General features: G+C 32.3%; 2 protein-coding genes across 6 annotated transcripts in view; one reads left to right on the forward strand and one right to left on the reverse strand.

The window, feature by feature from the left end:
* Positions 1 to 22: 22 nt before the first annotated feature.
* LOC133184277 (protein C12orf4 homolog) lies at positions 23 to 18950 on the reverse strand. Of its 2 annotated transcripts, none has more exons than XM_061319258.1 (13): positions 18934 to 18950; positions 11308 to 11484; positions 10864 to 11009; positions 9902 to 10083; positions 8659 to 8758; positions 7849 to 7973; positions 3755 to 3855; positions 3379 to 3463; positions 2535 to 2656; positions 2126 to 2298; positions 1363 to 1608; positions 1135 to 1260; positions 23 to 330 (listed from the first exon to the last, which is right to left on the reverse strand). In XM_061319258.1, the coding sequence occupies exons 2-13, from the start codon at positions 11465 to 11467 to the stop codon at positions 247 to 249; spliced, it is 1650 nt and encodes a 549-aa protein (XP_061175242.1). In that variant the 5' UTR covers positions 11468 to 11484; positions 18934 to 18950; the 3' UTR covers positions 23 to 246. The 2 variants fall into 2 exon arrangements, with proteins under 2 accessions (XP_061175242.1, XP_061175241.1); XM_061319257.1 differs by lacking the exon at positions 18934 to 18950 and adding an exon at positions 17801 to 17913.
* The window catches only part of LOC133184275 (uncharacterized), a 29993-nt gene continuing 22893 nt past the window's right edge, over positions 18891 to 25990 (forward strand). The window contains exons 1-2 of one of the 4 annotated variants that reach the window (XM_061319253.1): positions 18891 to 19005; positions 25441 to 25698. In XM_061319253.1, the coding sequence (XP_061175237.1) occupies positions 18918 to 19005; positions 25441 to 25698 (346 nt within the window). In that variant the 5' untranslated portion in view covers positions 18891 to 18917. Of the gene's footprint in view, positions 19077 to 19111; positions 19283 to 19654; positions 19740 to 25440; positions 25699 to 25990 lie in introns of those variants that run through there. The other 3 variants (XM_061319255.1, XM_061319256.1, XM_061319254.1) reach the window with 3 other exon arrangements.

The raw sequence follows: 25990 nt of genomic DNA on the forward strand, positions 1-25990 counted from the left end.
TTGCTAAAATAAAACACTGAAATACTTATATTCCATCTTTAATACATTCATATTTTATACATTTTCATGTTACAGTGAACTAATTTATTATTGCACACAAAGCCCTTCCAGTATTTTTCCTGCCTTTTACAATAAAATTCACAATGGCACATAATAAACTGTTAGACAACATTCAATCTATGGTCAATATTTCTTCACAAGAATCTGTTTTTAGAGATGATAACTGACTGCTGTCTAATGTCAGCTTCACTTTATCACAACTGGATTGGACAGTCTAAATATTGTCTGGAGCATGGAGCTGATTCCAGAAAACATGTCCTCTGATATTCCCTGTCAAAACAAAACATTTTTTCTGAAAGTAATCCTGACAAACAGAAGAAAATAGCAAAACAGGATATTGCCAAAACTATTATTAAAAGCACTTTTATTAATATAAAGGTAATGATACAGTCAAACCTCCTTATCTCGAACTAGGACCGAAAAAAAACTTTAAGATATCTGAGGATTCGAGAAATACTTATCAGTAAAGAATATTTGGTTGGGACTTCTAGTTCACTTCAACACATCCACGGTATTTGAGATATCAGTGTTCGAGATACCAAAGTTCAACTGTAACAGTATTTGATTAAATACTTTCATTTTTTTTTAAATAATAAACATCACCTAAACATTTTTAACCTAAAAGCAGACATCATTTGCAGGCAGGGGTTTTAGTTTATCTTTAATGTGAAAAATTGAGCCTCTTGAATTTTGGCAACAGGCAATAAATTTTATCCAAACTCTCATCAGAATTTAATATCATCCCATTTGACAATGTGTAATAAGGAAATTTTCATAAGTTATCTCTCTTTGCCCATTCTCTTTCACAAAGTTAGTACCCTGCTATCTATTTTAAAAGCAGACCTGATTTCAAAGAATGTCTTTTTACCTGCTTAAACAATATATTTAATCTAAATATCAGAAAAATTAAGGAATTAAAAAAAAAGATTGGATGGACAGACATGGTGGGTATAAAAAAGTATTCCTTTTTTAAAAAAAAAACAAAAAACTTTCTTCTAATGAAGTTGCTTGTTATACAAAATAGTAAACATTCCATCACTCCATCTCAAAATCTTATTCCAAATAAGAACATACCGGAGGAACAAGGAACTGAATGTTACGAGACTTGTATCCACCATAGGCTGCCATCTCCATCATAAAGCCCTTGACACACTTAAACATGAGCTCCACTCTCTTCTGACACCAGGGAATAGTCATCTCCTACAACAACAAAAGATGCATCTCGATCAAAACATGAAACAAGATTGACTCAAAACCTTTTGTAAATGAACCAAGAAATATGATTTCAGTATAGGCACTCACCTCTGTCATTTCATTTGAGAGAAGAAGAGGTATGGTCAGGGTGTTGATGTCATAACGGAAGCAGAGCTTGATAATGTTCCTGATGCTGAGTATGACTGGATGGCGAGATGAAATGTCGGATGACTTGACGCTCTCTGATGCTTTTTTGCCATCATCTGCCACCAGATGAAACACAACATGGACCTCAGACAAATTGGAATGTTTGGTCAGATAGAAGTCTCCTGCTCGCAGGCCATTATTTTTCTCCTGGAAAAATTGATTGGCAATTCAAAATATTTTACAGGAAAAAATATTCCTCATAGGAATCTTTTAAGAAGGAATTTGAATAATAAAATTCCTTCTTTGGTAGTTAATATGAAGATAATGTTTGCGACATTGGTAAAAAAAATACATATGGTAACCTGTGTAAGCTAGCTGGTTATGTTAATTTTTCTACAATTAATGCAATCATTATCCCCATATTAACAACCAAAGAATGAAATTTTATTGTTTATATTTATATCTGTATAAATTATTCCTATATTAAAATGGATGAAAATATGTTAAATATTTTATTATAGGTCTGTGTGTTACATTGATGCTAGAGCCCGCTTCTTCAGAAATCTTTTAAACAGACAGCTTTAAAAAGCTGGTTCTAACTTGTTTATTGTTAATAGAATGGTAACTGCAATTGGAGTTTTATAAAAAGTGAAGGAGAAAATATTTACTGAATGTAAATATTTGATTATTATTATAAAGATTAAAGACTTTTGTTGACCCTGACCTCACTAGATGTGCTGCTACTGCTCTTGAGGCTGGCTTTATCTGCATCATCTGTATGTTTGTTTTGTTGGCGATACTCACTGGCAAGTGCAAGCTCCTGTTCTATGATTGCAAACTGTTGTTCCAGATCCGGAAAGTGGAAATCTGTTGACTGTTCACAAACCCTGGCAAATTCTGGAAGAAAAGAGTTATTTCTCTTTTCATAATTGAACAATGTCCTTGCAATACAGGTTCAGTGGGTGGAAAGCAGAAATTCTTTCTTATTAACAACACTTGAGAATCACTTTTTCATTCTAATAAATGGCATGTTCACTTGTACAACCACTGTCAAGGCTAACTATCAATTTATATGTATTTTTAAGAAATGCTAATGATATTTAATGGGAAGATGAAAATATTGATCTTTAAACCTCTTTTCAATCCTGTATATGAATTCAGTCTATTGTCCACCATCATTATCATTGCACAGAGATCATTAGAATACAGTGACATGGCAGTCTGTAATCTCTGTGGTTGTGGAATCAACATACCCCTGGAAAAAATATCAAGAAACTTATACAGCATTTGCATGGTTTGATTATCTGCAATCTCATTAACTAACTAATATGAATTTTTACTGCTTCAGGGCAACCAAAGGGTTCAAAGAGTGACAACTCTTTGCTGATATTTTCCAATTTTTACTAAGTCTTTATAATAGAAATTTTAATTTTCAAATAGCAATTCAAATTTGCCTCATCTCTAAAGAAAGTCCTCTAGCAACTTTTAATTTTCTTACATTCAGACAATCCCCCCCCCTTTTGTCTAGAAAAATTTTCAATTTCAAAAAAGAAATTCCAGTTCCTTTCAGGAATATGACTTAAAAATACAATGTACATGTACACAAATTGCATGTGAAAACTCTTTAAATTCATGGCTATAAACATTACCATAATTCTGTGCAAACCATGTATTTTCCAATTTTAACTAAGTCTTTATAATAGAAATTTTAATTTTCAAATAGCAATCAATTTTGCCTCATCTCATCTCTAAAGAAACTCCTCTAGCAACTTTTAATTTTCTTACATTCAGATAATCCCCCCCCCCCTTTTTGTATAGAAACATTTTCAATTTCAAAAAAGAAATTCCAGTTCCTTTCAGGAATATGACTTGAAAATACAATGTACATGTACACTAATTGCATGTGAAAACTCTTTAAATTCATGGCTATAAACATTACCATAATTCTATGCAAACCATGCATATAATTTTACTTACCCTACAGTGTGTGCTTTGTGTCGGCAAAGGTCAAGGACATCTGTACAAAGCAATCGCAAATTGTGTGTCGTTTTCATCTGTGCACCTGGTAAGGCAAGATGATGTTTTTTGAATGCAAAAAATGTGAAGAATTGCTAGTTCAGAAAATGTGCATGTTATGCAGGTGGTCACAGCTGCTATGTCATATAAATCATCAGTTTGTACAGACTTTTAAAGTAGATTACATTCCATTGTGAACAAGGCAGTTTTATTCAACATTTCCCAAAATTTATAATCACCATCTACTGTGATTTTTTATTTTATAATTCCCTTTCACAATAAAATTCTCATCCCTTCTTAACTGTTCTTTTCTTGAAGTTTTATTTTCTATTCATACCAAGGTGTATTGTGAAGCTTTCCTCCATTCTGATAGAGCTGGCCCCTCTTTCATTCTCTGCTGCTTCAGGAAGGCTACTGCTGAGGGCCCGCACTCTGTTCCTGGATAAAAATCAAACCATTTGAACACAGTGCAAGTTTTAAGTTATAATGAACAAATTTTGTATTTAAGGTTCATTACCCTTCTGATCACTTGTACAAAAGAAATCCAATTCATTCAGTATAAATGGAATTTTTAGCGAGATGCAAAATCCTCGAAAATCGGTATATGTTTTTAGTGAGAAGTAATTTTAGCGATTTTGTCATGCCAACGAGAGAACCTATAACAACTGATACGCAATTAATTGTTAGCGATATTGAATTTTAGCAATCTCCACATCCTTGCTAATAATGCCAAAATCAAATCCTCGCTAAAAATTCTGCTTATACGGTAATTAAAATGCACACAATTTCAGCATATGTTGTGGGGCAAAATTTGACAGGAATCTAAGCCTTTTAACTTGACAGTTTTATAAAGGAATAATAGTCATTTACCCCAGTGAAAGTTATCTCTCTTATCAGAGTAACAATGAACCTTAAGATTTTCTTACTAAAATATCCATAAAGGATTGATTTTTTTTTTCTTAATTTCTTTAACCTCTGCAACATGATGTTCAATATAATTATATTCTTCCTAATTTTTTTTTTATAATTTACTGTCATCACAGCAGATCGCAAAAAGAGGACTCTCTATTCTGTAAAAGTGATGCTGAGGTTTGGTTCCAATGGAAATTTGAAGATATAATTGTTTTCACATATTAATGATTTTGTTTAATTAGTATATGGTTAAAAATCATGTAATGTCTTCCTTATATCTCAAGTTCCTTCATTATCTCCTTCATTATGGATATGTTTCAAAGTTGCACCTATATAAAGGGAGGATAATCCAAAAAATACCTGACAGTGTACTATATAAGTTTTGCAAAAATATTCCAAAACACTGTTATTTGCGTAGTCCTAATTTTGTGATTCTCTGATGCTTTATTAAAATTACCTTTGTAGTCTATGTGGTAAAAAAGTTGGTGATAATTTTTTGCAAATTAATTTTTTGGGGAATGTAAAATGCTCAAAAAGATAGCAAAAATTGAATTATCACCAAAAATACTCCTTATTCAGTATAATGAGAGATTATTTAAGTTTATAATACAATTTTTTTTTTGGATGAAGGTCTAGCTATGCTTACATGTATAATCCTTCAAATTGATGAATATATTCAAATACTCATTTTTCTGTAAAATTCAAGGACATTGCAATTTTACAAGAGCCTGTTCTTCAAAATGTAGATTCTCATGTAGATTTTTTACAACTAAAGAAATCAAAAAAATCTCTATAACAATGTTTGAAATGTGACAAATAGTAACATAAATTATTATATAGCCAGACCCATTTTCTGCATGAAGTTAATCTAGATCTTTGAGAACATGACCATTTATTATAGGTATTTCCCATTCACATTATAAATAGATACTTCATGATATACATCATTTTTTTTTTGCTATCTGCGATCATTAGGCGTGTCATGCGATCATGTCCTCAGACAGGAAACACCACAGGACTTCCCAAAAATATCTGGCATCCCCACCAGAAGTACTGAGGGATGCAATAGATGTAATAGTTACATGGAAGCAGGAAACCATTTTAAACAAGGGGAAGTTAACACACTCTGGGTTTTCCTGACCACTTGACCTAAATGTACCGGTACATGGCGGGTATGCTGATATAAACATACTTATATTATCTGCTTTTTTAAAATGTATACAGCGTAATTTCAAAGGTTTTGTAATATATGCACATGTACATGCATTTTCCTGGAAAATCTGAAATATTTCTTTAAAAAAATGCACATACCAAATTTCCAGATATGCACTTTGGGCAATTAACCTTATTTTGCCTCATAAGGAAATAAGCATGTATATTTATAGCATATATCAGACACTTAAACTTTTCTTTAGAAAGTTGGCCACCTAGTTTTTATTTTTTTAATTTTTTTTTTTTGGCACTTGCAATTTTTCACAATTTTAAAAACTGTACAAAACACAATTTCTGAAAAAATATAATATGGTACAAGGAATTAAATCAGGTATAAGTATCATGAACTCTGAAAATCTTAAAAATGAACAGTTCTTAATAACATTTCAATATTCAAACAAATTTTTAGAAAAGCCCCCCCCCCCCCTTTAAATTTTTTTATGTACATCATTTTTCTTGTAAGTTTCACTTGAAAATAAGTTGTTTTTTTCTTTTTTTCAACTCCATAGAATGGCTATTCCAATAAAAATCATATTGAAGGGGGAGAAGGGAGGGGGCAATTTTTTTTCCTTATTTTTTAACTTTTTAAATTGGTTAGGGGTTAATAGTTTTTCTTTCATCCTGAAGTTAGTTTAATTATGATTAAGATTATTAAGAAAATAGATTGAAAACAACATTTCAATTAATAAGTGAATAATAATAGAATGTAATATCAACCCCCCAAAAAATTACCCTTGTCCGCAACAGTACAATAAATCACGCTATTGGGTATACAATTTTTTTATACTGACTACAGTAAAACTCGTTTAGTACGAACACGGATAGAGCTAATTCATGAATATAGCGAAGTTTTTTGGGGTCCCCAGCAAAATTCTTTACAATTCTTTGTAAAATTTTATGGTTAAAACGAACTCTGATATAACAAATTTACAGATATAGCGAACTGATTTTGAGTCCCGTAGAGGTAAAAAATAATGAAATTTACATCTTTTATAACGAAATTTCAAAGATCTCAAATTTTGATATATTAAACTGACTTTAATTTTGGAATTTGTATATAAGATTCAATTTATAACAAAACCTTATTATCCAAGGTATGTTTTGTAATAATTGCTTCCCTAACATCTTCAATATAGTAACAACATAGGAAAATGTGTATATTGCGAATTTGCTATATAGTTATATGAATTCATTATACGTATATAACGAATTACGGATATAGCGAATTAGATTTACAGGTCCCCAGGACTTCACTATAACCGAGTTTTACTGTATTGATTATATGTTTGAATGGAGCAGAAATTTGTTACACATTGATGAACAATTCCTTTCTATGATATTGTTGAGATTCAACCACCTAGTAACATATTTTGCATTGGTTTCATATAAAGCATTTTACTAGTACAATGAGGTTGTTTATTGATTTTTTTTTTCCCATATTAAGATCTACTTAAGACTTTGTTCTGTTAAATATTTTTGATATATCTACAAATTGACATTTTTTTGTGTTTTGATTCATGTACTGATATCTGAACAGTTCTAAAACTAATACTCTTCACATTAATAACAGCCTAAGCTATATCATTTAACTTCCCATGGCAGACAAGGACTTGCTTTGTTCATCAATTTTGTTTTGGCTCTTTGTTAATAATACTTGCACTTTAAAGATGTAACAAGGAAGAATCTTTTCTAAAGGTGAATGATCATTTATATAAGTGATAATTATTATTAAATCATTTTTTTAAAGTAAAGATTATAATTAAAATCATTGAACTTAAAACATTTAATAGTTTAATTTTACATTGTAAGCTTATAAGTAAATTATTTTATACCCCTTTTCATTTATTGACCCCCTCCCCCTTTAAATATCTAGTACTTATATTTTCTTTTTATTTAAAGTACTCTAGATAATGAATCTCACAATTTCTTTTTTCAAAAATTTTTATTAAGCCTTGATTTATATTTTGAAATTCTAAAACAATGTTTTATTTACCAGTAAACTTTGTATTGAACTTTCATTTTTTTTTAAATACCAGGATAGCAATAGCTATGGTATCTCGGTCACATTTCCCCCCAAAACAAAGACCTTAAGTGCAGAACATTGCTTAATGGAAATTCCTTTTGATTTCATGGAGATATCATAATCTGAATATGCTTCCTGTACATGCTTTTGGTAAATACTCTATGTTGCTAGGTCACTCAGGACATAAATTCAAATAACATCTACATGATCAAAAAAAAAGTTCTTCCCATGCATGCGCTTAGCCATATATTATACCTAGCATATTTACATGCATATATACTTACAGATAAGATGTGGACTTAGAGGGGGACTGTGTATCCTCATGGACTTTGAGTACCCACTCTCTAAATTCCCTCTTCTGTGTGTCTTTTAGATTTGACAACTCACTACTCCACTTTCCACTTATCAACTGAAGAAAAAAGAAACGTTTTTTCTTTATACTTCATCAACGACTTCGTTTTGCAGACTTTGAAACCTGAACTTCTTGAAACTTTCTGCAAAGTGGGCACTTTAAATATCATTACTTTGAAAACAATACAATTTCATGAATGCTTAGTGCTTAGTTATAACTTAAGTTTCTATGCATACACATGTAATGAAACTAAACTTTATCTCAAAAACACACATTTTTATATTAGCTTAGCCATGGAACTGGTAAAAACTCAATCTTTATTAATATCACTTGCACTGAGTAACAGATGAATAATTAAAAAAAGAATGAAAAATGACAAAATGAAGACTGAAACTAAAATTTACTAATACAATCTGGTCTGTAGGGATTCTTACAAATACAGTTGAATTTTGACATCTTGAACTTCGATATCTCAAATTCCATGGATATGTCAAAGTGAGTTGGAAGTCCCAACCGCGTTTTCTTTACATATTTTAACCTCAATATCTGAACTTTTTTCTTGGTCCCATGGAGTTTGTGATAATGAAGTTTGACTGTATATGTATTACGATTTCTGTACAACTGAAAATAGTTTTTCTACAAAAATAAATAAAATTTTACTACATCACTGCAATAGAGTGAAGATATCTGATAATTATGGCTATATATAATTTGTCTTTCAACCCAATTTTGCCCAACAAACCTGTGAGTTGTCAATATGTCGTTGAGCCAGTTGGTTTACTTGAGCATCTGTGTATTTAGTGCCAGCATTTTTCATGGCATCCTCCATCTCTTCTCTTTGCCTGTTTAATGGAAGTAAATAGTAATTAAATCAAAATATGATACTGAACTCGAAATGAATATATGGATGGAGAGAATAAAAATTAATGTTGGCAATACATAATAAAGAATACATGCATGTTTGTAATTATTATGAAAATTATAATTACAGACATGCATGTATAATTGTTTATTATGTATTGCCAACAGACATCAAAAAGATTTTGGACTTCAAAAGTAGTGGTAGCTTTAATTATAACCTTCACACACATGCAATTTCACAAAGCCTATTGTCTAACATAGACTGTCAGAATGAACTACTGGTATTTAGGTAATGAAAGTATGGCACCTCAACCATACATGAATTTGACATAAAGTGAGAATTGATCAATCGGGCTATAGATACGGTCATTTTTGTGAACCTTGCTAATTGAAACTTCGCTATATAAGGAAGCTTTTGTCCTTTCTGGTTCCGTGGTGTTTGAGAAGGTTATTTTTAAATGAACTCAACCTGTTTATATTTCTTTCTTAATACCCCCCCCCCTTAAAAGTTGTCTAGTTCCATATTTGAAAAGAAACTAGAATTCCCATCATCAAAGGATGCTTCATGATAAGTTTGGTTGAAATTGCACGAGCGGTTTTAAGGAAGAAGAAAAAGTGACAATTTTACACATAACTGACTATGCATAATGCATGATGCACAATGCGCATAAATAGATAGCAATAATTCATCTGAGTGACTCAGTTTAAAACAAGGACATAATGATAAATCACTGACTTATTCAAACAACATTGATCACTACAAATGTTGACTAAATTTGGATTTGTAATAATGAACAATAAGAGCCAAAAAAAATGAAAGAAAATCAAACATGTACATGTATTTCATATAGAAAATGCAAAAAATTACCAAACAATAAAAAAAAAAAAAAAAAAATGAACAAAAACAAAGTTGTACAGTAAAACTTGTCTAATATGGATACTACTGCTTTCATAGAAATTGGCCAGATTTATAGATATCATTTCGGATAAGGCAAAATTTTAAACAATTGAATTTACTGTTAGGGACTTTTAAAAGTTTACTTCATATTAGGCAAGATTTCAGAATACACATCATCTGGATAAGACAAGTTTCACTGTATATTGAGTGTTTAAAAAAAAAAAACCTCTCATCCAGGTGTTCTAAATCTTTATCTCTCTGCTGTATTAGATCTTCAATGGTGAGGGCATATGTGTGCTCCAGATTAAGAAGTGTGTCCAGGGCAGGGGAGTGGATCAAACTATGATACACCTCTGAAAAAACCTGCTCCTCTGTCACCGCCTCTGGCTTGGCATAACATTTTACCTCCTGGAAAGAAGAGTTGGAGAACTTGAATGCAGTAAAATAAAATTTTATCTTTTAAGGGTTGCAATATACATTTTCACTGAATTCTTTGGAATGTTGCAGTTAAACAGCCATAGGGAAGATAAAAATTTGAATATCTTGCACTTTCAATTTTATCAAAAGGAGGCAAAAAGTTTGACAACTACTAAATTTTTTAACTTTACAGTAAAAATTGCGATATGGAAGACATTTTTTTTCTCATTAAACTCAAACAATTTTCAAGATTTTGTCTGAATAAGGAATTTGAAACAATCTGACCAATAATGAACAGAGGCACATTCCAGGAATCAATTGTCTTGGGATCAGTTCAGTTCATAAGATAAGTACCAAAAGTTACCTGGGCATGTTTTGATTTGAAATTAAGGAAGAGCATTTTATGCAAGGTAGGGGGTATAGTTCACATAGTTTTACTCAACATAAGATACTAGAATATGTTTTATTTTTGAAAGTCAAAATAAAATGTACATTTTATTCATAAGTCTTTCGTCATATTTCCATGGCCATTCTTCCGTAAAGTTTGAAAAATTTAGTACTATGACTCACTGGGATTTTCATACCAGTTACTAATCCTTGACATAATTGCAAAAAGCTAAACTTTTGAGTTTATATCCTGTTTATATGAATAAAATACAGATTTCAAACAGTAAACATCCTGTTACAATTGTTCATGAAAGGGTACACATTCCAAGTGTTCAAAAATCCGTTAACATCCTGTTTCTTTTGAAAGCAATCACTATATTTCACCTCTGTAAAGGCCTTGTTCCATTTGCTGACAACATCATCTATGCTAATGTCCCCATTTTTCAGCCTTTGTAGGGCTTTCTCTGCATTTTCATCATAAAGTTTGTTGGTCTGATCTGTGACAAATTCCTCTAGCTTAGTCTTTAAATCTACAATATTTATATATATATATATATATATACATCTGATTTTCAAATAAATAAATATCACTTAACAATAGTGTATCTTAATTAAATTCCATAGCCTTTTAGATAGAAGCAAGGTTATGACTTAAATTCAAAAAAAGTCATGAGAGTCCTGCACCCATGGCATAAGTGACTCCTGATAGACAAAATAGATGTTCCTTATATGCAGATAAAATAAAGCAGCAAACTTCTATTTTACTAAGTTCCAAAAAACATATCAAAATTAATATTTTCAAAAATTTTGTCTCATGTTGACCCTAACCTTCCTCTACATAGCATGGCAGATTGTGGGCGTTGATAAGTCGACCCACAAGGTCGGACGCTGACTGGGGGGAGGGAATGGTTACAGGAACTGTCAAGGTGGAGGTCAGGTTCTTACTGGTGAACTGGTACTGGAAATCTACGACCTTACTACCACTCATTTTATTTTTAGGTCCGTCTGTTAAGTATAACATGTTATTCCGTATAATATTCACATGAACACCGAATACCAAAACCATGGTTAACTTCTTTAAGGTTGATAAAACTTTAAATTCATTTATGATTAATATACATTTATTGACTGGGTTTGAGGGCAACATGCCTTTTGTCAGACCCAAGAACCAAACTGTTTGCCTGAGGCCGTTAGGCCAAAGGCAAACGGTTTGGTTCGAGGGGTCAACAAAACGCATTTTGCTCGAGAACACAGTCAATAAATGTTTCGTTATACCTTTTATGTATTTATTTTATTATTTTTTTTTTGGACATACATGCATGTCGAACACCAATGAATGCAAATGAGATTTAGCTGACCCCGCCCATTATGTGACGTAAGCGGTCCAACATCTCATTGACAGGTCCAATATCTCACTCCGCGGTCAAATATCGATTTTTTTATGCCCGCTCAGTAAAACATTGAAAATGTTAGATTTTTATTAGTATTGATTTATATGGGAACAAATTTTAAAAGGTATAACAATACTTAATATTGACTGTTATAAAATATCACAGGAATATTGATTGGGGTTGAGGGCAACATTGATTACCGTATGTTAGCCCTCAAGGGCTGAAATATTGCCTGACGTGGAGTGGAGGGCAGTATTTTTGTCCTGAGGGGCTAAAATAATCATTGTTATACCTTTAAAAATGTGTTCCTATATAAATCAATACTAATAAAAGTCTAACATTTCCAATGTTTTCATGAGCGGGCATAAAAAATTCTATGTTTGACTGCGGAGTGAGATATTGGACCTGTCGATGAGATGTTGGACCGCTTACGTCACATAATGGGCAGGGTCAGCTAAATCTCATTTGCATTCGTTGGTGTTCGACATACACGTATGTTAAAAAAATAATAATAAAAATATAAATAAATAAAAGGTATAACAAAACATTTATTGACTGTGTTCTCGGGCAAAATGCGTTTTGTCGACCCCTCGAACCAAACTGTTTGCCTTCGGCCTAATGACCTCAGGCAAACATTTTGGTTCTTGGGTCCGACAAAACGCATGTTGCCCTCGAACACAGTTAATAAATGTATAATGTTGCCCAAAAACACAGTCAATAATTGTTTTGTTATATAAAAAACAAAACGGTCAATATTTTTTTTTGTTATACAGTAAAACATGCTTATAACGAAGTGCCAGGGATGGAAAAATTTGCTTCGTTGTCAGTGTAATTCATTGTATCCGTTAAGTGTTCAATATATTTTAAAGTCAAGGGGAATGAAAGTCACTTCGCTATATTTAGTGTCAATTTATTATAAGCATGTTTGTTATAAGCATGTTTACTGTATGAAAAAAACAAAAGGAATCAATATATCATTCATTAACATTCAATGTGTATGTTATGGAAACAAATTCAATTAAATATTAAATCACATGATTTGTGTCTCATGCATTAATATCTGCAATTTGATTGATTTTGTTCAATTCTTGCTTGAATTGTAGTTGATTGTAACACTACTGTCACATTTAAAAAAAAAAATTGTGGGCATATTTTGCACTTGATCATCATGGGGTGATCTGCATTCAAAATGGGTTGCTCTGAAACATTGAGCAAATACTAAAGCAAATCGATAAAATACCAGTAGTATTTTACTTTAAATCATTCATTGACTTTCAACTACTAATTGGAAACAAATTCACTTAAATAAATAATTTGTATCCCATGCATTATCTGCAGTTTGAATGTAGTGCTAACGATCTTTCCATGGTTGTGTTACCTGGTTTTTTATTGTGACATCATGTTTTTTGAAAGTTGCGATGGTATCACAAATCAATCTACTCATCAGAATCAAAATCACTAAAAAATGTGGGTAAACTCTCTTTGCCAGTCAATAGTAAAAATTAAATGACTGTCAATATTTTTTGGAGGAGCTAATATCAATTATGTTGACTGTTTCTGTATCAAGAGAATATAGACCCCCCCCCCCCCCCCCCAGCATTGATCTTGATTTATAATTTGACATTAAGTTTTCACCTTCACCTTGGAATGCAATATTACTCAACTCCTATGGATATTTATGCATAAAAACAAATCAGAATTTAGTGTAATTAAAAAAAAAAAAAATTCAAGCACATGTACCAAGATTTTTTTTCTGTATAGTCGTTTTTGAGTTCTTTAAAGGAAATCTTTTTCAGAAATTAGACTCTAACTGATCACAAAGCTGCATGTTTGGAACTCCATGCAAAGAAAATACATGCATATTACTTAAGTTCAAAACCCAATTATGGTCTCATTATTTATTACAAGATTATTATCTGTAATTTATCCTGCAACTACTTCTTCCATTTACCGAATAAGGGTTACCCAATCAGGGTTCGAAATTCACTATACACAACTCGCAAAACGCAAGTTAGAATTCCCAAATTGCGAGTTAAAAATTAGGTAACTCGCAAAAACTTGCGAGTTGATTTTTTTGCATTGAAACTGTAGCAAAATTATATAATATGACAGAACACAATGCTTTTGATTTAAATCAGTAATTTAAATAAAAGTCACACTGTAGTTGTATTTTGTGTATTGTACAGTAGTTACTTTTTCCTTAAGTTACATGTATTTAATTTATATAAGTTTAACTTTTTATGAAAATTGTGAGTAGTCTTATAAAATTGCGAGTTCACTTTCTTGGTACTCGCAATTATTTGCGAGTTGTAATTTTAGGGAGTTTCTAACCCTGCCAATAAACCAAAGCTATATTTGGCCATTGCCAAAATATAGCCTTGTGCATTCTGATGTCTTAAAAAGCACTGTGACATGCTTAATATGTTATAATCTTAATATCTTACAATGTGTTGCATTATTTATGCCTGGCATCATAGTTGTACCTAAATTTGAAAATTGAAAAATTGAAAATATGCAGTCATGTAGCTTGTTTTGTTTTGGAAATGAAATACAAAATTATGCTACCAGAAAAAAAAAAACAACATATTAACTGTATTGAAAAAAGAAGCGATATTTGGGCTTGGTGTCGAAAATGTGATTAGAGGGCTCAGCAAGCCTTTCCTTACCCTCTCCCAAACATTCTTATCTTTCAAAACTGTAGCTATGTATTTTATATGAACAGGAAGAACTTAAAATTGAAAAGACCAGAATAAAAATATCTCACTTCAGAAATCTAACATAGATGCCCTGTCAGCATAAAAAAAAAGAAAAAAAAAAAAAGCAAACAAAAAAAAAAAAACAAAGAAAAGAAAAAAACAATAGTAAAAAGAAACAAACAAAATCCAAACAAAAACAAAACTAATCAGAAATTAAGACAGACTGAATTAACTGATAATAAGCCAGCCTTCTCCATTTTTCAGTGTAAATCAAAGAAAACAAGATGTGTTTGTGAAACACTGATGTCCCCGTATGGCAACTTATACCAAAGGTTAAATGTTCTCAAATGCAAATAAAAAATGTTGGTATCCAAAGTAAGGTCTTGTTTAGAGAAATATACCTGTGAAATATGAAAGCCCTAGCAGCAACCATTGAATAGATATGGCCAAGTTAAAGTTTTTAAAAAGAAGGTCAAACTCCAAGGTCAAAGGGTCAAAGTTATATGCAAAGGAAGGTCTTGTCACAAGGATTACACTTGTGAAGTACGAAAGCCCTAGCACCAACTGTTCAAAGGTTATGGCCAAGGTTAAAGTTTTCCAAAGTTAGGTCAAACTCCAAGATCAAGGTCAAAGGGTCAAAGTTGTTGGTAACCAAAGAAAGGTCTTGTCACAAGGATTACTTATGTGATGTAAGAAAGCCTAAACACCAACCGTTCAAAGGTTATGGCCATTGCTAAAGTTTTTCAAAAGAAGGTCAAAGTCCAAGGTCAAAGTCAAAAGGTCAAAGTTGTTGGTATCCAGGGGAAGGTCTTGTCACAAGGATTACACATGTGAAGTATGAAAGCCATAGCACCAATTGTTCAAAAGTTATGGCCAAGGTTAAAGTTGGGTAAAATTTTGCAAAACTGGGTCAAACTCCAAGGTCAAGGTCAAAAGGTTAAATATGGTGGTATCCAAAGAAAGGTCTTGTCACAAGGAATACACATGTGAAATATGAGTCATAGCTCCAACCAATCAAAAGTTATGGGCAATGTTAAAGTTTTTGCAGACAAACAGACACACAGACAGATGGATGGATAGGGCAAAAACTATATACCCCGAATCTTCGATATGGGGACATAAAAACTGATCACATTATGGTTACAAATGTATACTAAAAGCCTACACAAACCCAAATAATGATTCCTTCCAAAGGAAATCTAGATCATGACAAGGAGATTTTAAAGCATATTTTGTACAATTACTCAAATTCAAAGCTATCCTCTGATTGACTGATTTAATACCACAGGTTGCATGTATTATATATGAACAACTCTTTGAAATTTCTTTCTCTTCACAAGAATGTTTCCAATAGAAAATAAAAAATAATCATATAAAACAAGATGTGTTTGTGATACACTGATGCCCCCATATGGCAACCGTAGCAAAGGTTAAACTTTCTCAAATGCAAATCAAATATGTTAGTACCCAAAGTAAGGCCTTGTCTCGAGGAATATACCTGTGAAATATGAAAGCCCTAGCAGAAACAATTGAATAGATATGGAAAGGGTTAACGTTTTTTCAAAAGTATGTCAAACATCAAGGTCAAATGGTCAAAATTAATGGTGCCCAAGGAAAGGCCTTCTCCAAAGAAATACAAAGGTGAAATATGAAAGCCAATGCACAAATCTTTCAAAAGTTATGATCAAGGTTAAACTTTTCCAAAAGTAGGTCAAACTCCAAGATCAAAAGGTCAAAGTTGTTGGTTTCCAAAGAAAGGTCTTGTCACAAGGGTTACATATGTGAAATATGAAAGCCCTAGCACCAACCATTCAAAAGTTATGGCCAAGGTTAAAGTTAACTTTTTCCAAAAGTAGGTCAAACTCCAAGGTCAACGTCAAAGGTCAAAATTGTTGGTATCCAAAGAAAGGTCTTGTCACAATGACTACATATGTGAAGTATGAAAGCCCTAGCACCAATTGTTCAAAGGTTATGGCCAAGGTTAAAGTTTTCCAAAAGTGAGTCAAACTCCAAGGTCAAGGTCAAAGTTGTTGGTATTGAAAGAAAGGCCTTGTCACAAGGATTACATATGTGAAGTATGAATGCCCTAGCACCAACCATTCAAAAGTTATGGCCAAAGTTAAAGTTTTCCAAAGTTAGGTCAAACTCCAAGGTCAAGGTCAAGGGGTCAAAATTGTTGGTATCCAAAGAAAGGTCTTGTCAAAAGGATTATATATGTGAAGTATGAAAGCCCTTGCACCAAGCATTCGAAAGTAATGGCCAAAGTTAAAGTTTTCCAAAGGTAGGTCAAACTCCTAGGTCAAGGTCAAAAGGTCTAAATTGTTGGTATCCAAAAAAAGGTCTTGTCACAAGGATTATACATGTGAAGTATGAAAGCCACAGCACCAATTGTTCAAAAGTTATGGCCAAGGTTAACGTTAGGTAAAATTTTGCAAAATTGGGTCAAACTCCAAGGTCAAGGTCAAAAGGTCAAATATGGTGGTACCTAAAGAAAGGTCTTGTCACAAGGAATACACATGTGAAATATGAAAGCCATAGCTCCAACCAATCAAAAGTTATGGGCAAGGTTAAAGTTTTTGCGGACAAACAGACAAACAGACAGACGGACGAACAGGGCAAAAACTATATACCCCCGAATCTTCGATATGAGGGCATAATAATGCAGAAATCTCTGATTAAATTTCTTTCATTAGATGAATTTCTAAAATCTAAACAGGAAATGTACTACTCAACGTCTAATTACAAATCTTATCTTTGTAAGATAATTAATTGGACAGATATTCATGATGTTAATTGTTTTAATTATGTTTTCATGAAAAAAAAAAATGCTGATCGAAAAATTTTCTATACAATTGATAACCCTTCCGGCTTTTAAGATCATGCAGATCAAGTTCGACCTTTGTCCAACAGTTTTTTTTTTTCAAAATTGTTTTATCAAATCCAATTGCAGAAATAATACAATGATTACTTTCATACTTATTTTATGTTTATAAAAACTTTTGTCTATTTTACTATTTTTAATGTTCATAATGATCAAATCATAAACACATATGAGTAAAAAAAAGTTTGTAAAATACAACACTCTCCAACACAGACTGATACCAAAGATGCATTTTTAAGTCTATAGCCTTAGATTCACACCAGTGAGCCCATGCAACTTTATTATTTATTATCATGATTGTTAACCTTTAACTTGTAGCATCAATATCAAGAATGGTATCTTGAGTGACTTACCAAAACTGATCAGCTTCTGTCAAATTCAACTTCCAGATAATGTGAAAGGATCATGATGAACAAAAGAACTCTCAATGTCTCAATGAATCAAAGTTCTTCTTCTGCTATGACTTCATTTTTGGGCTTAAAAATACTTCTGAAAGTAAAAGCATGTAATTATATTAATATTATAATAAGGATTTTACCGATATATTATGTAAGGATTTTCACAGTCAGACTGAAATTTCTGCACATAGATTTTTCATGAACCTCATTTAAAAAGGCATTCATGCAGTCATTACATCTGGTAAATAACCAATTATAATAACACTTATTATTACTTACGGTCAAATATTATGTTACTGTTGATCAAGAATCAAACTGGTAAGTTATATTATCAAATTTTTATTTCTTTAACAATTTACATGTTATTTTAGAAAAAGCATAAAATAAAAATTGAAATCTAAACATTTATATTCTTGTAACGTGTAATGCAGCTTAGATCAGAATGAATAATGCACTCATTGCTGCAATTTTTATTCTTTATGCATTTCTTGTTCACTTTGAATGAGTAGGCTCAGATAGGCCCAGACAAAGAATGGATACTTGGATAGCCAGATTGTTCAATGCTAAAGTGACAGCAAATGTAATTGATACATATATTTCTTTTTCAGTTACTATTTATGTTTCAAATAAATAAAGTTCATATCTGAGAGAAAAAGGAATTAAATTTAGGCCTACCAATAGATTAAAAAAAGTCTTATTTACATATGTGTATCTGCATTCTGCAAACAAGAATTACCCTTGGATATCTGTTTCTAAATAGCCTACAAATGAACAACACCACCACAAAGGCATTATGAAATATAATGATAATCAAGCCATTCAATCTTTAAATCAAATGTTGTCTACGTGCAAAACAACGCATAAACAAGCTATTAGTAGGTACTAGTTAGAAACACCGAACTAAGAGGGGGCGTTCCACGAAAATCAGAAAAGAAACAATATTCCATATGTGTAAGTTACACGTGTGTACTTGTCCCAGATCGAAAGACATGAGTTCAATGAATTAACGTATTAAACAAACACATGTTGGGTGTGTTGTAAGAGCTGCCATGTCAACAAACAAGGAAAACAAATGATTCAAACCGCACCAGGTGCTCCCGGAAGTCTTTTACATGGGCGCAGACATTTTGAATACGGAACTGTGGATTGGATCACAAAAGGTAAATAGGTCAAGTTGCTGGAGAAGTTAAAACTCGGTCATTGATGGACGACAAATTGTCGGCTCCCAAACGTAAGTTATTCATTTTTATTGCTTCGTAAATGAACAAATGAAGAACACTTTATTATTTTTTATACTGTAGAAAAGTTTATAAGACTTTATGAGACTATGACGTAGTGTGCTTGCCTATTCGGCGAATCTCGTGTAGACTTGACAGGCGAAGTCTTGCTTTGTTTCCGCCAAGTGGGTCACGTTTTAGTCTACATCAACACAGGCCGGTAAGTGACAACTCTTTTGTAACAGGGACCATTGAATGAAATTAAGCATAATACAAGTTCTCATGAGTTGAAATATACCAGGTGATCAATTATTTTTATGAATTTTAAGCGGTGTGTTGAGGATGTTGTAACGTAGGGCTGTGGATTATTATTAGAGGTCAAAGTTGGTTAAGTGGGTCATGATTCATGCCACAGATCGATTGGCATGTTTCATAAAATCGTAAGAGAACCTCGACTCAGAAAGGTTACCTGATATTATTTTGTGGTATGTGGAGAGTGTTTGTTTCATATTCTGATGGTATTCCTTCGTTTAATCTTGGAATGTTTCATACGTTTCATCAATTCTATAAATAGCTTTGTGGTCTGCCCTAGTCTGGGTGGGATGGTCTTTCACGTGCATAACATCCTGTGAACCAGTGCATGACACAGTGGTATACACAAAGGGACATGGAAACAGGTACATAGTCTGATACCATCTTAAGAATGATGAATCATAGAAGAAACAAGTTTTTTTAATATATAAATTTATTGATTAAAAATGCCCTGTAATCGCTCTTTGATTATGATGAATGCTTGATGTTTGGATATACATTTAAATGAAAGGAGAACAAATTTGTGTCACAAAATTTTTATGTCTAAATACCTTAAATATGTCTGTGTTTGAAAAACTTCAGGCACAATTTAGATGATGAAGTCGTAGAAACTTCCCCCCCCCCAATTTTAATCACAAATATGACAAAAGGAGGGATTTAAGAATTTTATGATTAAATGTCATTTTAAAAAGAAGGTGGTCATGACCACTCTCTCTAGAGAAAAACTTAGTTTATTATATATATTTCTCTCAATTTTATCCAGATTATCTTGAACAGGTTGGTTTAGATTAGCTTAAAATTATTAAGATGCAATGTCACATCTAATCAGAAATGTTAGGATGGTCAAGTTGACTCTCTGTGTTTCTACAAGTTTAGTAAACATATTTCAGTCTCAGACACATACATTATGTGGACTTAAAATGACAACAGTAGTCCCTGTAAGTATTAATCTACTTGACCTTGTCTGCTTTCAGGTTGGACTCAGGTTGAGGATTAGTGCATTTGAATGTATTGAGTTTGTTTAAGTCAACTTTAAAGGGAGAATAGATATGAGGTCTAATTTTCAAATGATTCTATTCTAGAGTTTTAGTACACTTAAACTGGTGAACTCAAATTAAATGTTTGAAAAAATTGTAAACTTTAATTTATCTATGAAAAAAAGAGATAGTTTCAATGATGAAAGCAAGATATTTCACCATACTGACATGAGACCTTGGTTTACATGGACTTATTCAAAAGAATGGTGTCCTCATCCAATGGCGTGATTTCAATCTGAAACTCCTCAATCCCTAAGTCTAGAATGAAATTATGCTCTTGCCACTGTGCCACGCAGATGACTGGGAGTTGGGAGGAGGGGGGGGGGGGGTAAGGCTATTGTGTGCTGAAACAGCCATGTACTTTAACTTCATTATCCAGACTTGAAATTGATTATTTCAATAACAAGATTTATTGATTGAATTAAATTGCAAAGGTCAGTGTTAATGTCAAGAAATACTGATGATAGGATTTAGGAGTTGTGCAATACCCAGAGCAAGTCTGTCAAGTTCACAAAAGTTAAAATCTGGTACACATTCAGTGTAAGCAACCCTAGCTTTTACCAATATAAAATGTGTGAATTACACATCAGGCAAGTGAAAATTGGATACAATATTTGTTATTTAGCTTAGTACAATAATGGCATAGACAGAAGTGTATTGACTCTGATAAACTGAGCTTGGATTAAGTCTTTTAAAAAAAAACTTGTTGCTTAAATTGATTTTAACATATTTACTATTTATTTACTTTTAGTTTTTACAAAATTTGATTGGAAAATAAAAATTATGGTTCTCCAAGAGATAATATATAAAAAAAAGTAAGTGAAGTCACTTACAATTTTAGAACCACTATTTCAGAAATGAGCAATCTTGATATAATGGAGATTATTCATATGTTTTGTTAAATGAAGTTTAATCAATTAATTACCCATTGGAGCAAGGATGGAATCATACTAGAGATCCAAATTTCATGCATCAGGAAAATGAGGGGGGAAAATTGCAATTTTTTCACTGTAGTATATCGTGATTAGAGTATTTTATTCCAGGTGAGCATCATAGCCCATAGTCCTGTTGTTGATTATTTGAAGTTTTGTCTCCTTAGCCATTCATAGTTTCCTGGTTTCCGTTGCATCTTCATGAGGATACACTACTTTACTAGGAAACTTTTTAGTATAAGGAAAGAATGTTGTTTATTGATGTAAAATTTGCTGTTATCATATCCCAAGCTGGAAGAAATTTAGAACAAAGTACATTGATTAAGCTTAAATATTAAAATCCCGATCCTTTTTTGAATTAATTTTTTTTTATTTGTGTTTTGTTTTCGAGGCCCATTCTTTGCAGGATGAACTTTCATAACAATGCCTTTAACCTGGGTCATTATGGGAATTTATTGAAGATTAGTTGAAAGTATCCTATTTATGCCATTTAAAATGATGGTGAAGGTTTTTAGTGTAACTAATGTCATCAGTCAGAAAAAAAATCATTTTTTTCTCAGAATCACAGATTTACATCAGGTATCTGGCACTAGGTTATACCATAACTGCGTAGTTAATATTTTATAGAATACAAATGTTTTGAAGAAAGTAAAGCTCGTTAAGAGTTGAAGGCAGGAAAGATGGAAAATACTGGACCATCAGGAAAGTTACGAACTTTGTAGTAACGGTCCAGAGCAAGACGACAAAGTTTGCTTTAACAATGGACATTGGACAGATATTGAGAGCTCCGATGGACAATGCTAACATCTTGTTGACATAGTAGTGGTTCAGTTTGTCATAATAATTGATTTTGTGAGGAAAGATTTGGAAAATTGAAATTACTTTAATTCATTCTATGGGTAATTGGGATTTTGTCATTTAGTAATGGTTCAGAATTGTTGGTATTGTGAAATTAAACTGGAGGTTTAATTGCCCACTGTGAGAAGAAACATATAAAAAACTAAAATTCTATAAACTCTTGTTGCAATTTGATATTAATTTAGAACAAGGATGGAGTTGATTTTCAGTTGCAATTGGTCCTTTTTGTGGAAGTCCTTCTGGGTGTGAGGAGAAAAATCATGACATTGATAACCTAATTCTCATCATTGTGGAAAATGTCGCATGAATAAAATATTCTGTTAATGTTTATAGTGATGAATTCGGCTATTTTCCGAGTCGTGGTACTTGTTATTTATGTTTTATTGTCAAATACGAGGACATTTATTACTTTCGCAGATTGGAGAGTTATTGTCCTCCCCCATTGCATCTATTTAAAGATTTTATATTTGTCCAAATGAATATTGTTTAAAGGATAACTGTAAGAGGAGTAGATATTGAGAGACAAATTTGTTCTTTGTCACATTTAATATCAATATTATTGTAACAGGAGAATCAATGAAGCTTTTATTTAATGTCGGAGAAAATTTGATGTGGGTGGAGGCAAACAGAGAAACAGAATTCATGGGTAAAATCAATTGAACACTTTTGTGACCTTTTGGATGTTAATTATTGCCTAAATCTGTTCCCTTTATTAACCCAGAAAACTGATTGCAAAATAATCATAAAAAGGTGATTTTTTTGGGGGGTTAAATTCTACTTTGTGAACTTGTGTATAAGCTCATATGTTTGATTGGTGGTACCATAAAGTCAGGGAATAGGTAATGGGTCATGTCCAATTTTAGAAACTTCCTGAATGGATAACGGAGAACAATCCCAGCGTTTCTATATTTATAATACAGGTGTCACTTTGACCCAATAATGAGCGGATGATTTAGGACATCAGATTGTGAGAAAGACTTTCCGTGAGCTCTAGGTGACAGTACTTTTTGAAAAGGAAAGTGCGTAAGAAATATTTATCCAGGTTACTGCGTTTTAGTTAAAACAGAAGATTTTTTTGCAGTGATGAAGAACAGATTTTCATTTTGCATGGACAGTAAGTCAATTCATACCTCATACATTTGACTCATTCAAAGATGTTAGAATGCAGAAAAATAGTTTACCTGTCAAACCCAGGGGTTTTTGGCCTTCATTACCTTAAACTTAAAAATTGGTAAGTAATTGATCAAGAATGATTTTGGATGATTCATATACAGATCTAAAATGTCCCAGTTCAGAGAAATTTTTTTTTTGTTCTGTCAGACCCATATGTCGTCCATCATAAATCTTATTTTAAAAGGAAAAGTTAACGTTTAATCAATAGGTGGTATATGAGAGCAGACAGTCTAGTCTAAGTATGTAGTGATTTCAGGTTATATAACATACTTATTAAGTATTTGTTTTAAAGAATACAGGATGTCAAAAGATCTGCATGAAGTGAACTTCAGAATATTCACTCGTGACTCCTGCTTATATTATTGAATTCCCTGTTTCTCCTTAAATAAATTATCAATTCTATATCATTCTTAGTGGAGAGCACTTAAACTTTTTATCTGTGAAGTGCACTGGTTTTAAGTATGGGTGTGATCTTAATGAATTACTCATCAGATAAAATGTCTATATGCATGGGGAAATGTGCATACTGTAGGTGCTATAAATGATGCAGACATAAAACACAAATTCGCCTGTAGTTGATACTTGTAAATCAAGACAGCATGAGAAATAAGGACATGTCTGACATAGAAAAAAAAATATAATGTTGATTCAGAACTATTTTCTGAAACTGCTGGGTCGAAGTTTTTTTTTGATCCATGAGGATTTTCTCTGATGTGTGTGTACGTCAGTAGCAAGTCTCGTTTGATCTTTATGTCAGAGAATTGACGTTGGGGTGTTGCAGATATGTCTGAGGAATTGTTTACCAGTTTTATACTTTCTTGCTTGGCCAGAGTCTAAAAATACACAAAAAGATACCTCTTTAGTAATGTTAATGGGCTATTTTTTGAAAAATAATATGTTTTTCCACTTCAAACATCAAAAAACTTTTCATAAGGAAATGATTTCAACAATGCTCGAGAGATATTAAATATGTTGATGAATAATAAGTAAATTAGGAGATAGATCTTAAATTATATCCTTAGTTCAATTAAGAGACCATTTATGTGTATTGCGTAATTCCACAGGTCACATGGGTGTATATGACATAAAATATGAAGTACTAGTAATTTATTATTTGTAAATGACTAAAATGAGGAAACGCTGGAACAAATTTTGAAAAGTATGTATTCATCAACAGTAACATGGAGTGTTTTCAGCAAGTTTTCCCACGGAATGACAACAAGTCAACAACTTAAATAGGCTTCCGCCAATAAAACACATGTCACATCGCCATGAAGTTTTTACAGTGTCTAAATCTACTTAATGACCCGGGAATGTCCTATGTGTTAGCTTGGGTAGATAAGCTTCCATGAAAAAATGATTTATTTGAATGTACTAGTCATGACCCACATTTAAATAGAAATATATAGTCCTTAGACCAGGCATTTAAAGGCAGAATATGGGTTGGTATTTTTATGTCAAGGCATGTCGGGTGACTTTGAGATTTTGTTTTAATGATTGACAACAACTATTTTCAGAAAATATATGTATGGAAGATTACATACCTTAGTTACTTATAATATTAAAAAGAAAGTACTTGTACTCAAATATCAATCATCTAGCTCAGGTTAAATGTAAATTTTAGAAAAAAGTAGGCAGTATGTATATTGAATGGCAAGATATTGACCACTGAGAGGGAAAGTGCAGGTTACCCTGGGATGTGTACTTTGAATCTCCTTGATTAAACGACAGTACAAACACATGTTGTATTGACTTGTTTCTGATCATAAAGTGTATGTAATCTGTACGAGATAACTTTGCCTTCAAGAGTTTCAGACTCCTGCCTTTGCAACAACAGGGTTTAGCATGTTCGTTCTAAAGAATGTTCCAAACCTCCCCTGTTCATTTGTATTTCAGAGCTTCAAATGTTTTAAAAAGATATTCTTCATTACTGAAGCTAGAATCATCCTGCACTAAATAATTAAGGAAACCCTGAGCCCTGTCAGCAGTTGTTATTACATTACACCCACATTGCATTGTGTCATTTTAGGGAAATTTCAAGAATTGTTTAAATTTTCTTCCTTCAGAAAATGTCATGATAAACACGTCCAGCAACAAAGACAAAGTACTTTTTCTGCCCGGCCCGCTATTCAACTACCAGCAACAGAAGGAAGCATTGTCAACCATGAACGGGATTGATCCCATCAAGTTAAACGAGGTCTTGCAACAGATAGCCAGAAAGCAGAGGCAAAACTCCAGCAGCAGCGAATCTGAGGGGGCTGTACTCGAACGCGAGGTGGATCGAAGATCTTCACTGGAGGGTGATCCCCAGGGTCCCTATCAAGGTATTAGCATTAAAGTTAAGGATGATCAATAAATTAATTACAGATTCTCATTTTTGGTCCTTGCAGAATGTTATTTCTTGTATGCATGCATGTAATGAATTGGTATTTTTGCAATACTTAGTTTTTTTTTTATCATTGATCACTTCAAATTATTAATTTTTTAAATACAACAAGAGGAACCTCCATTAAACTATTCATTTTACATGCATCTTCTGCACTTATTATAATTTTCGTCTGAATATAATTTATTTATAGCCTGCTTTCATAATTGATATGATCTCTAAATCCATGA

This window comes from Saccostrea echinata, unplaced genomic scaffold, assembly GCF_033153115.1.
Source record: "Saccostrea echinata isolate AGI-Se365-2 ecotype Australia unplaced genomic scaffold, CSIRO_AGI_Sech_v1 ptg000010l, whole genome shotgun sequence".
Lineage (NCBI taxonomy): Eukaryota > Metazoa > Mollusca > Bivalvia > Ostreida > Ostreidae > Saccostrea > Saccostrea echinata.

Excerpts from the sequence above, each read along its gene's own strand:
- LOC133184277 (XM_061319258.1), bottom strand. The coding sequence starts at position 11,467 with ATGAGTGGTAGTAAGGTCGTAGATTTCCAGTACCAGTTCACCAGTAAG. Across the intron at positions 11,010-11,307 it reads GCCATGCTATGTAGAGGAAG|ATTTAAAGACTAAGCTAGAG; the intron begins GTTAGGGTCAAC and ends TAAATATTGTAG. Across the intron at positions 1,261-1,362 it reads TCTCAAATGAAATGACAGAG|GAGATGACTATTCCCTGGTG; the intron begins GTGAGTGCCTAT and ends TTGTTGTTGTAG.